The sequence below is a fragment of the Haliotis cracherodii genome, unplaced genomic scaffold (assembly GCF_022045235.1).
Source record: "Haliotis cracherodii isolate W230 unplaced genomic scaffold, xgHalCrac1.p SCAF_17, whole genome shotgun sequence".
NCBI lineage: Eukaryota > Metazoa > Mollusca > Gastropoda > Lepetellida > Haliotidae > Haliotis > Haliotis cracherodii.
In genome coordinates, this window is record NW_027266272.1 from 12876996 (window position 1) to 12890621 (window position 13626).

Consider the following 13626-nt stretch of genomic DNA (forward strand, 5'->3'; position numbering starts at 1 on the left):
ATGGAACTCTGGGTAGGAGTGTGTCGCGATCGCTGTCTCCTTTCCGCGACGGAAATAACCGAGGACAGCCGACCACACGCGATGCGAGCTGCACATCGTGTCATCATGGCGCAACGCTGCTTACTTCTGTGCATTCTCCTTAACGCTATCTCAACCTCCGACGGAACCTTGAGATACGTACAGGTGGTGAGTGACAATTTAACATTACAAGAATGCCATTTAGCCAAATGCAAAATAAATATTAATACCCGTTTTGAATTAAGTTTAAAAAATAAATGCATTTGTAATTTACTGTTTTTCATCTTTATACTTCTCTTCAATATGAGTTTTATTTGAGTCATCAAATGTCAGAGTTTTTAAATTCAAATTCAGGTTCTAAATAATCTCCCTGTCGGACACAGACGGGGCCGCGGTGCGGTTGTGAGGATATATTTGGTATCCCTGCCTGTCAACGGTATGGCCCCGCTTTCACTTGTCCTCAACACTACAAACTGACAGATAAGCTGTCACTGTACTCTCGGCATATCATTCACACATGGCGAGGCCATGTCTTTCACTGATGATTGTGTTTAATCTATAGGACCCCGTATCAAGTGACACGCTCTAAACCAAAGTGTTCTACCTCTGAACATTGGACAAGAACACATGGATGTCACTTCTAGAACGTGTCCATCTGTTCTGGGGATAATCTGAACACTGACATGTTCTCGATCCAGAACAGTGATGTTCTACAAATATATTAAAACGTTTTCACGTGTTCTGACAATATAACACTTTCAGAACACGTGTGATGTCTGTCAAACTATTGTTAGGATTTCTTGGATGATATTCTGATCACTCCTAAAGTACTGAATTTGCCCGATGGTCGGGTAGCCTTGTGGTTAAAGCGTTCGCTCGTCACGCCGAAGACCAGGGTTCGATTCTCGACATGGGTACAATGTGTGAAGCCCATTTCTGGTGTCCCCCGCCGTGATATTGCTGGAAAATTGCTAGAAGCGTCGTAAAACCATACTCACTCACCAGCTTTAAATACCAGACAAAACAGAACACCAGTGTTCTATTAATGGACCACATGTTCTCAATATAACATTAGTGTGCTTCTTATTATTGTACTTTATAGGGGGGGGCACGGGTGGCCCAGTCGTCTAAGGCGCCGCGATTCGCTATGCAGAGTTGCGTCCCTTGGGCACGCCCGAAACCTATGTTTGTGGGTTCGAATCCCGGTTCGCCCTAATTATGTTTCTAGGTTTGTCAGCACCATACCCGTGCTCGTGGGTTTCACCGAAGTGGTAAACGTCTTAGACCTGCATCACTTCCGGCTTTCCTCCAACATTAAGCTGACACGCCATGATATAACTGGAATATTGTTAAAAGCGGCGTTAAACCCAGCTCACTCACTCACTTATTATAGAACATACTAGAACGCATACGTTCTGCGAGAGAACGCATATGTTAAGCAATTAGAATGCATACTGTTTTAAGGCACACGTAAAGGTTCCAGGTAAACTTAGCTTACAGAACACCTCTGTTCGGATACATGGATGATATCACGCGAGGGTATATTGAATGGTATATATCCTATATTAGGGATAAACATTCTTTTAAGCGAGCCTTAGGAAACTAACCCACGTTGGCGGACTATAGCTAGAAGCGGCGTAAAACTATACTCACTCGCTTTATGTTGCAGCTGTTTCGCCATGGAGATCGGACACCCACACACGCCTACCCTACTGACCCCCATCAAAAAGACACGTGGCCCCAGGGCTGGGGAAAACTCACACAGGTAGGGGAGAGGGAAGGGGGGGGGGGGGGGGGTAGGGGGAGGGGGAGGGGATAAAGCATGTACTTCAACCAAAGGGATTCATATCTGGCCAGTATAGGTACATGGTAAATAATAGGTATAGTGTGCGTTTAAACGAGCATGCGTGTACAGTATACAGGTGGCTCAACTGAAACAAACAAGAAATGGTTATTTGATGGATGGTGATCTATTTGATACGGGTATCACAGTTGGCGACTGTTTTCAGTCTAGTAACGTTCTGTAACGTTTGTAGTTTGGTTGGTTAAATCCAATTTTCAAGTGTATACTTTCTTTTGCCCGGCATTTCAGATGAAAATCCAAAACTTTCATCCGCTTTTACACTTGAAAATATTTTCTTTTTAATTGACCCTTTGATTAAAGGTTATCAACGATTGTCCATTCCAAACGTTGCTTGGGCGGTGGGGTAGCATAGTGGTTAAAGCGTTAGCTCGTCACGTCGAAGATCCGGGTTCGGTTCCCGACATGGGTCCCAATGTGTTGCCCATTTCTGGTGTCCCTACCGTGATATTGCTGGAATATTGCTAAAAGCGGCGTAAAATCATACTCACTCACTCACTCCAACCGTTGCATCTCCAACAAGAGTAGGAGTGATAATCACGTGGTTTCTTCTGCACAGGAGTTCAAAATTATAACACTGATGACGGTACAATAAGGAATTCTATTGTGACGAATTACATGTATGTCACGTGTTACGTTAAGTCTGCCAGCCTTTTGATATGGATCGATGTCTTCCTTTAAGTAAATAATTCAAACGCCCTGATTATCCCAGGAAGGCATGAGACAGGAGTATGAACTCGGCCAGTACTTACGACAACGCTACGTCGGCAGCGGCTTCATTCACGGAAACTACACAGCAGATGAGGTGAGGTTTGAGCAAGACAAATCAAATGAGTTTTAATGCCATCATTTATTATATTAACTTAACCGCATCAGAAAAACAACCCTTGTTATAAACGCTATCGAATGCTGTTTCAGTATTTTATATGGTAGTCATATCTTATTTAAGTCTATTTATATTTCATAACTAGCTGTTATCGGTTAATGGTTAATGCGTTTGCTCGTCATGCCTAAGGTACGGGTTCGATTCCCCACATGGGTACAGGTGTGACGCCTATTTCCGTCCCCTGTCACGATATTGCTGACATAATTTTTAAAGCGGCGTAAAACCGCATCTGCTCACACACATTTTTCATTTAACTATTCCGTCCTTCATATGTTTTACATTTTTAGAAACCTTTTCTCTCTATGTTTATTTATGTTTTATTATAGATTCACGTTCTTGCCACGTATAAAGACCGCGCTATAATGAGCGCCAACTGCATGCTGGCTGGCCTGTTTCCTCCGACAGGTTATCAGATTTGGAACCCCGCTATACCATGGCAACCCATTCCTATACACACACTGCCCAAAGAAGATGACTTTGTAAGATTGTTTGTATATCTTTTGTTACGTTCATGCTCTATCCATCGAGGCCAATGGGTAGCCCAGTGGTTATAGTGTTCGCTCGTCACGCCTTAAGCCTGGGTCCCCACAAGGGTACAATGTGTGAAGCCCATTTCTGGTGTTCCAGCCTGTGATATTGCTGAAATATTGCTAAAAGCGGCATAAAACTATATTCACACTCTCCTATCCATCACTTAAGAAGGTATTGATCAAACACTGGTTTGTCTGGTCCAACTAGCATGATTTTAAGCCATACATATATAATCCGTGGTAGCATTATTCCCCGGTATGGACTGTACAGACCTTCTGTTGACAACCCAGTTGGCCTCAATCTCATTAAATCAAATATTTCACTCCGATGTCATACCATTCAGTCGTGTCACTCGGTAACCTAGTGATGAAGGTGTTTGCTCATCACTACTAGACCCGTGTTCTAATCCCCGGTACATTCCACAGTCTCCCCTCATCATATCACACTGAGCCGAATACGCATCCCACTTTTCTGTCCCAAGTAATATATTGCGTTTTTGAAAACGTACACATTTCTTTTTGCCAACGTGATTAATGTGATGTCAACGGGAAAATGCCAGCCTGCAGTATCGCAGAGTTCTCCATAGCGATATATCTAACATGTTGCTACACGACCATTTAAACCGCACTCACTTATCTTACGGTCGGTGGGTCAATAAAGCAATAGAATAATTCGAATTATACTTTTTTGCGCTATGATACATATTCGCTCGCCCATCTTAAACATCTCCTTTAAAAAAAATTATTGGAACTTGAATGGTGCGGGTGGGGTAGTCTTGTGGTTCACGTGTTGGTTTCTCAAGTCGAAGAGATCTGTTCGAGTCCCTCCATGGTACAATGTGTGATGCCCGCACTGATGTATCAGCAAATGTTTTAATTTATATTTTTGAATATATTTTTTTTCTTCAGATATTGGAAATGAAGTGCCCCACGTACGATGCCCTGGCATACAAACTGTCCAAAACGGGCTATATTAAACAGTTTGTGACACAGAATCAGGTACTATTTCCATCCTTCTGTTGACGATGTTGCATATGTGAATGTGACACGATTCCTCCGCCCTGCGTTCCATTACCGCTGTCGTATACTCCCGAGGGAGCTGGGAGGAAGTTCGCGTGCACACTGGGTCATAATACAGTAGCCCTGTGAGCATGCATCATTGGTTAGTAGTAGTAGTAGTAGTAGTAGTAGTAGTAGTAGTAGTAGCAACATTAGTAGCAGGAGTACATGTAGTAATAGCAGCAACACTAGTAGTAGTTGCAGTTGCATCAGTTGTAGTAGTAGCAGTTGTAGTAGTAGTAGTTGTTGTTGTTGTAGATATAGTAGTAATAGTAGCAACAGTAGTAGCATGAGTACATGTACTAACAGCATCAGCACTAGTAGTAGTAGCAGTAGCAGTTGCATTAGTAGTAGTAATAGTAGCAGCAGTGTCAGAAGGAATAGTAGCAGCAGTATCAGAAGGAATAGTAGTAGTAGTAGTAGTAGTAGTTTAAAGAATACTACTACTTCTGGTAGTATTAGTAGTAGTTGTAGTAGCAGCAGCAGAAGCATTTGTAGTAGTGGACTCTGACGTTAGCTGATCAGCCTGATTAGTCTAGGACGATGGTAGTATTGGTGTTAACCAATATAAAAGGGGGCATTACGGGGGCACGAGTGCAGATTGTCTTCCCTCAGGAGTGTGGGGAGTTTATCCGAGGTTTGCCATGAATATGACTCTGGTTTGTCAGAACCAACCCTTGGGTTTCACCGAAGTGGTAAAAGTCTAAGATATGCATCACCTTCCTCCTACATCAAGTTGACATGCGGTGATATGACTGAAATACTGTTTCCGCGTAAACCAACCCCACTCACTCACTCATGTACACTTGTATTACTTTATTTGATGTGTTCCTGCCTTTGTTTTTCTATCAGGATCTGATCGATCTCCTCGGCCAACACTCGGGATATCCGCCCAACTTTGAAAGTCTGTTGGACATGATTGACCCCATATACGTAGAGGTGAGTGATACAAGGGGGCTTCCGAGCATACAGAGGGCTGCCACAAACTGATATACACTATGAATATCTGATGTTTGAGTGAGGGGACGAGAGAGAGAGAGAGTACAAGAGAGAGAGAGAGAGAGAGTACAAGAGAGAGTCAGAGTACAATATAGTACAAGAGAGAGTGTGAGAGAGTACAAGAGAGTCAGAGTACAATATAGTACAAGAGAGTGTGAGAGAGTACAAGAGAGAGTCAGAGTACAATATAGTACAAGAGAGTGTGAGAGAGTACAAGAGAGAGTCAGAGTACAATATAGTACGAGAGAGAGAGAGAGTACAAGAGAGAGTCAGAGTACAATATAGTACGAGAGAGAGAGAGAGTACAAGAGAGAGTCAGAGTACAACATAGTACAAGAGAGTGTGAGAGAGTACAAGAGAGAGTCAGTACAATATAGTACGAGAGAGAGAGAGAGTACAAGAGAGAGTCAGAGTACAATATAGTACAAGAGAGTGTGAGAGAGTACAAGAGAGAGTCAGAGTACAATATAGTACGAGAGAGAGAGAGAGTACAAGAGAGAGTCAGAGTACAATATAGTACAAGAGAGTGTGAGAGAGTACAAGAGAGAGTCAGAGTACAATATAGTACAAGAGAGTGTGAGAGAGTACAAGAGAGAGTCAGAGTACAATATAGTACGAGAGAGAGAGAGTACAAGAGAGAGTCAGAGTACAATATAGTACAAGAGAGTGTGAGAGAGTACAAGAGAGAGTCAGAGTACAATATAGTACGAGAGAGAGAGAGAAAGAGAGAGAGAGAGAGTACAAGAGAGAGTACAAATGAGATCGGGAGAGTACAAGTGAGATTGAGAGATTTAGAATGTGAAAGAGAGTGGTAGGTTGAGGGAGTTAACAGAATAAGTAACTTGGATAGAAATTGGGTGCTATCGCCGAAGGCGGAATTCGCTCCGCAAAGATGCTTCTCTTAGGCTGCCAGAAACCTACGATCTCTCTGATTATGTGTCTGGCTGTGTCAATGCAAAAGCCTGATGATGAATTTCACAAAAGTGGTAAACATCGAATATCTACTCAAGTTTGGTCTATCATCCCACGTCTAGCTCACAGGCAGTGATATAACTGAACTATAACTATAACTAAGTTATACTGTTTCAGAATGCCCACAACCTGACGTTTCCTCCATGGCTCCAACGGAATGACGTGTACAAGAGGTTCCTGGCACTCAAAGACATGAAGGCTCAGATAAAGTTCCACACGAAACCCATGGCCAGGATACGAGGGGGTGGGTAGGCTCAAGCAAAGATGTTGTACAAACTGGAAGACCCACAGATCGAGCGCGCAATTCGCTGTGCAGAGTTACGTTTTTTAAATGTGCCAGGATCCGCTAATCATGGGTTCGAACACGAATTCGATCTGATTACGATCCATGATGGGACTCATGATGTTGACGTCTATAATAGCTTTCTCTCTCTCTCACTCACTCAACCATTCACTCAACAAACAAAAAAACACTCACTCACTCACTCACTCACTCACTCACTCACTCATGTTCCAGGCCCCTTGCTAGGGAAGTTCATTAAGAACATGGATGACGTTGTCAACTTTAACAACATCACACAGAAGATTGACTTCTTCTCAGGCGTGAGTATGCCAAGTAGACTATTGAGTCATGTGACCCTCAGATATGAGGTGTTACTTTAACCGGATAGTTTTGAGTCAGCGGAACAAATAACGAAAGTATTAACATTTCTATCTTGCTAACATCTGAGCCAATCTTTCCGGGTTGAATAGGTCTTCAGCAACCCATGATTGCCGTAAAAGGCGACTATGCTTGTCGTGAAAGGCGACTAACGGGATCGGGTGGTCAGGCTCGCTTACTTGGTTGATGCATGTCATCGTATCCCAATTGCGTGGATCGATGCTCATGATGTCAATCACTGGATTGCCTGGTCCCGACTCGATTATTTACAGACCGCCGTCATAGAGCTGGAATATTGCTGAGTGCTCAGTTAAACAACAAATTAACAAACACCACGATAAATTATCAATAGCTGAACTGAAGTCAAATTCTTATTTCTATAAACACATCTTTCATGATTTTTTGTAAAACGATTTCCTTATTTATTAAGTCATGCACATCCCGTAGGCCAAACGGCCCCAATCAAACCCCGACCTCTGAGATAAGCTAATACTTACGTACATTTTCTTATCACCATGGCAACACGTTCTGTATGGCAGCACGACACGAACATCAACGCTCTGTTGTCCGTGATGGGAATGTTCAACCAAATCCACATCATGTACGCTGGGGCAGTGCTTGTGGAGCTCCACCACTATGCGACTGTGGGATACACTGTAGAGTTCTACTACAGAAATGACACCAACGTGCAACCATACTTACTAACAGTACCGGGTATGTACACCGTCATTATATGTATGGGTGGGCAAAGGCGCCATATATCGCTGTGCAGAGTTGCGTCCCTTTCGCACGCCAGAAACCAGTGATAGTGGGTTCGAATCCCAGTTTACCCCGATTATGTTTTTAGGTTTGTCGGCAGCTCACCCGTGCTCTTGGATTTCACCAAGGTGGTCAGCATCTAGGACTTGCATTACTTGCTGATACGCTCTGATATACATTTAATTGGCATGCTTCTCAAAGAGACGTTAAAGCAAACTCACTCACTATTTCCACTCACTCATTCGTTTCAGGGTGTGGTTCGTCTTGTCCACTGTCAAGGTTAAAGGTGCTGACACGTGACGTCATTCCAGATGACCCCGTGGCCTCGTGCTTGGGTCATCCCTCCACCACCCCGTGCTCGACACAAGGGTCCAGCAGCACATGTAAGTGTCTCTCGATGTTCTGTGATGCTCATATGTCGTCAAGGATACCTGTACGTGACATCAACTCTATCTTAGAATGGCTCGATATGTAATATACTCAGCGTCATTATTGAAGGGTCATCTAGATATGTAGGGTGTCAAACATGAACATATTTGAGAACTGACTTTCACTTTGTGTGAGTTCGCAAGCTCCGACGTTCATATAGTTTGGCCCTCACTCTGTGAAAGTTCATACTCCAATGGGGGGCACGGGTGGCCCAGTCATCTAAGGCACTGGAATTTGCTGTGCAGAGTTGAGTCCCTTGGACACGCCAGAAACCTATGATTGTGGGTTCGAATTCCGGTCCGGTTATGTTTCTGGGTTTGTCAGCACCATACCCGTGCTCGTGTGTTTCATCGAAGTGGTAAACGTCTGAGACCTGCATCACTTCTGGAATACTTTAAAAGCGGCGTTAAACCAAACTCACTCACTCATACTCCAATCAACTCACACAAAGTGAAAGTCAATTCTCATATTGTTTTATACCTCGAGGGATGTTGCGCATGTTAACATTGACAGCCATACAAAAACCAGCTGTATCGCGGAATAAAATAGTTCCCCAAAACATGAGGTGACATGAGCGTATGTATGCTCAACTTGCTTAAGATGAATATCTGTTGTAGTTTGTTTACAAGAATGTATTCAAATAACATCCTCATTGGGTGAAAAAGGTCTGTTCAGTAGAACTACTTCAGTAAGTCTGTCACAATGACAGCGCGTCGTAATACATTTACATCAAGTACAAGACGTCAAAATGGCCGACACGATAAACGTGACGCGAGAGATTTCCGAAGTTGTTAATGAACCTGTGGCGGTTACATGTGTTAGTCTTGAAAAGATCAGTGAAAGGTGATTATAAAGATGTGTCAAATAGATACTAAGGTAAATTCATAGATTGCTGTAACTGTCAATTTAGACACGGATCGAGTCGATACGATAGTGGATGTCCATGTTTACGTTTTATTCGCTCGGCTGGGTCGTAGCGAGGATATTCGTGAACGATCGAACTCTCTGACCTTTCTCAATGTATGCTAAAATGCTGAGTTGCAGATTAAGGGTCTAAATAATCAGAAACAACACTTCTGTATGTATTTGTGCATGGGAATTCCCAGGGGTTCCCCTGGGAATGAGTAAGTAGCTATATATAGTCCGTCAGTGTTTACGTCATTTCAAGAACACGGTCGAGTGGAAAATGTATGAACGTCCAGTTGTGTCGTTTAAACGCTTATGTATGTCAGTTGCAAGGTCATGTGCCCGACCTCTCTCCTGATAGAAAAGCCGTATATCGTGTAAACTTCACATTGAGGAGTCACCTAGATATGAAGGGTGCCAAGAAGCGCCAGTGGGTCTGAGTATGTTGACAATGTGATTATGTTGTTTATGTTGTTTATGCCTATGTCACACTGATTGGATCCTGGAAACTGGAACTATGGACAACGGCTGTTACAAAAATGAAAAGTGACAGATTAAAGGCGGACAAAAAAGTTACCCAAAACAGCACTGCAACACGTTAAGCAGTGCACATGCAATACATGACAAATAGCAGTCAATGTGGGTATAAAATGGTTCATTCCAGATGCAACCAAAATGTACTCTTGAAGTTGAAAATGTGAAGTTTTTTATACCTTTATCTGTTATTATCTACGTGATCCCTTAATAATAACGGTGAGTATGGACAGAGGACGTATAACAGTACTTTATCAGGATATATAAAGATTCAGTTGCGAGAACAAAGAGCAAGCAAAACCAAAGCCGTATAGTTCTCCCATCTGTTCCTCTCCCAAAATCCATGTCCGTGTATATATTGTGAACAGGTCGCGAAAACGGCACTTTACACGAACACCAACGGCCGGGGTGTCTTTGTAAAACTGGGGCGGTCGGGTAGCCTAGTGGTTAAAGCGTTCGCTCGTCACGCCGAAGACCCGGGTTTGATTCCCGACATGGGTACAATGTGCGAAGCCCATTTCTGGTGTCCCCCGTCGTGATATTGCTGGAATATTGCTAAAAGCGGCGTAAAACCATACTCACTCACTCACTCTGTAAAACTCGAGCTACTCGCCCCTCGAGCAATACTGTTGAATAAAGTGTACTATTCATTTTCCTACATTGGAAAAAAATTGTATTATATACGCATGTACTATCTTTCCAGTGACTTTCGTTTTCATTTGACATGTGTACACTGTATTTTCAGATTCCAGCACTACAAAAAATATCTTGCTGTCATAACAACAAACGTTTTTTTCCTGACATGTGACATTTCATACCATCGCCTCATATCATTTCATATCATGTCCTCATTTTGATAACACAAACATCATGTATATTATACATATTTGAATAATGTATACGCTTGAATCAATATTTCCTCATATTTACAATAAGTAATAACTTGTTAAAAATAACTGCATGTAGTTATGAATATGTATTTGTATGTGCGTCACTACATGAATATCAACTTAATAACCGTTACTAAATTGTAGGGGGCGGTCGGGTAGCCTAGTGATTAAAGCGTTCGCCCGTCACGCTGAAGACCCGGGTTCGATTCCCGACATGGGTACAATGTGTGAAGCCCATTTCTGGTGTCCCCCGCCGTGATATTGCTGGAATAGTGCTAAAAGCGGCGTAAAACCATACTCACTCACTCACTCACTACTAAATTGTAGGAAACTTTTTTACGACAAATCCGTGTCGGTCCAATAAACGGCATATTATATGAATGCTAAATATCAATATGTGTTATTTTTATCGTGAATAAGAACTTTGTAAAAGCGTTACTTAATGTTGTTGTTTTTCACGATGTATCAATATCGATCCCGTGCTGTTAATTTTCTATTCCTTTTTCGTTTGCAGATGGAGCACAATCTGCTCTACTCCTCGCGTGGGTGATCACAGGAGTCTTCCTGGTTTAATAGCTTAGTTCCACGTAACTTTGTTGTTTACAAACCGAAGCGGTTTGTAAATAATCGAGTCTTGATCAGACAATCCAGTGATTGACATTATGAGCATCGTTCCACGCAATTGCGAAACGAGGACATGTAATCAGTCAAGCTACCGATCCTGACCCCCCGATATATCTAAGTCCTCTCTTACAAAAAGCATGGATTGCTGTAAATAATGATGCTGTATGTGCAATCACCCCGTGAAGATCGGCGTTAGAATAGGTCTCCAGCAACCCATGCTTGCCGTAAGAGGCGACTAACGGGATCGGGTGGTCAAACTCGCTGACTTCGTTAATGCAAATCCCCGTGTCCCAATTGCGTAAATCGATGGTTATGCTGTCAATAACCGGATTGTCTGGTCCTGACTCGATTACTGACAGACCGTCGTCATATATCTGGAATATTGCTGAGTGCGGGGATAAACAACAAACAAGCGAACACACTGACCGCCAGTCCAGGTAGCCCCCTCTTACGACCAGCATGGGTTACTGGCCACAAGGACCTGTATTCTTCCGGGGAATACTCACGAGTGTCTACTCACTATGTCAACCATCAGCCTTCTAAGCTAGTAGAACGCCACCGTGGTCTAGTGGTAGAGCGTCCGCCCGGAGAGCGGAAAGTACGGGGTTCGATCCCCGGGCGTGTCATACCAAAAGACGTTAAAAGATGATACTTGTTACTGTGTCTGGCGCTTGGCATTTAGGGGCTAAAACAGGGACTGGTCAGGGTCAGTATACTGTGTCTGAGTGGGGTATTCATGTTAAACTGCGGCATGGTATCTCAGTGACCTAGCACTATAAATCGGCATCAGTCCGGACTAGTACAAGCAGCCACACACACACACGTGAATTCACGTCGCTATATAAGTGCAATAATCTTGGACGCGACGTTAAACCCTCACCTCTAAGCTAGTAACGTATTAATTTGAGACACCCATGTTTTACGGGGCAAAGTATATTATTGGCTTCTTCCTGTACTGTACAGGTTGCTGGTATCTCCACACGTTTTCCTATCACTACATGTGATCAGCATATTATTGTGTGCATTGTTTACGCCATTGTCTTTGTTTTCTGTGTCAATGTGTTTACACAATTTATACTTCAATTGCACTGTTATGTTATTTAGTAAACATATATGTGTATTATTATGTTTGTAAATAAATATTATGAATCTCGTGTTTCGTGTTTGGACCAGAACAAACCAGTGACTAAGAAGCACGACCATGCAACGATCACCCTATCGGGGCACAATTATTCACCCTCAGTCTCCGAGCCTGACCACCAGACTGAAATTTGACGCATCTTACGACATGAATAGGTTACTGGGCTTTTTCCACCCCGCAATCTCCATGAGATTGTAGTAAATGATATCTTTAAGATAACATTGAGATTATACGTTACACCAGAGTGTAAGTGAGTGAGTTAGTTAAGATTTACATTTACATCGGCAATATTTCAGCCATATCTTGACTAAAACAAGTTATACTTTAATAACACATAAATTTAGATTATAAAACCCAAAGGATAGTAAAAGAACTAGACTATCACAAATATAGATTTAAAACTAGCGTGTAGCCATACAATTATGACTTTTCGCAACAAAGCATTATCAAAAAGGGCTATAGATCACCAGCAACCAAAGTCAGATCACCAAACAAGGGACCATAGGGACCTACAGTACCTCTGCTTCCCGCATGGTACCCCAGCAGGATTTACACCATCCCTCTGGCTACTGGTGATTGTTAGTTATTTAAGCCAAACAGTTAATTAAATAAAAGTGACAAAACCTTTCCATATTCAAAAGAAATCTCTGCCTAAATTAGAGTCGATTTACGATTCCGACTATATCATGAGCATGTGTTTATGAATCACTATCACATAGTGATACCAGGTGTTCGCGAAAAGGTGAGCGTATCCTGACCCATAGGCACCCGTCACAAACACATGCAATGGCAAGTCATGTTTTCACGTGAAGAAACATTGGAACACATGGTACAAGTCAAATAGGGAATTGTATCGGACATAATTTTTGTCACTGATGCGTTAAATTTGGAAATGTCCTCCACATGTCTACCATAATATGTTTTGAAAGCTTTACTGAGGCCTTGAATGTTGGTACCTTTATCAAACAACTTCTTCTCAAGAGTTGTATGTCTTGGTACAATGAGCATGTACGATTGTACCTAAAATGTTGCGAAATGTAAATACCAAACGCCGGTACTTCTGAAATATTGCTCGACAAAAATGAAAAGTTGACAACTGGAAAGTTCAAGTCATCTAAACAGTTATTCTACGATTAAAACCATGGAAAGATGAAACATACTTTAAATAAAATGGGACTTACGTATCCTCTCAGGGGAACAATTATTGTACGTTACTTCAACCCCCTTTGATGGTACAGCCACTAACAATCTCAGTTATTCATTCATTATTTCAAGTTATAATGACTGTTTTTTACAGTGTACATAATAATCAAAATTTCAAAATTTACATTTAACACAATTTGTTTGCCAAAAAACA

The 13626-nt window shown here is 42.2% G+C and overlaps 1 protein-coding gene across 1 annotated transcript; it reads left to right on the forward strand.

Moving 5' to 3' along the window:
- LOC139464395 (prostatic acid phosphatase-like) lies at positions 1-11077 on the forward strand. The gene is made up of 11 exons (XM_071245922.1): positions 1-186; positions 1688-1783; positions 2592-2684; positions 3092-3244; positions 4205-4294; positions 5207-5293; positions 6443-6569; positions 6843-6928; positions 7526-7700; positions 7997-8128; positions 11019-11077. Exons 1-11 carry the CDS (start codon positions 1-3, stop codon positions 11075-11077), a joined length of 1284 nt encoding a protein of 427 aa, XP_071102023.1.
- Positions 11078-13626: the final 2549 nt, after the last annotated feature.

What these genes read in the sequence shown, in the direction of transcription:
- LOC139464395 (XM_071245922.1), top strand. Translation starts at nt 1, where the DNA reads ATGGAACTCTGGGTAGGAGTGTGTCGCGATCGCTGTCTCCTTTCCGCG. An exon ending in GAAACTACACAGCAGATGAG is followed by an intron (nt 2,685 to 3,091) that starts GTGAGGTTTGAG and finishes GTTTTATTATAG; the next exon opens with ATTCACGTTCTTGCCACGTA. An exon ending in TGCCCAAAGAAGATGACTTT is followed by an intron (nt 3,245 to 4,204) that starts GTAAGATTGTTT and finishes TTTTTTCTTCAG; the next exon opens with ATATTGGAAATGAAGTGCCC.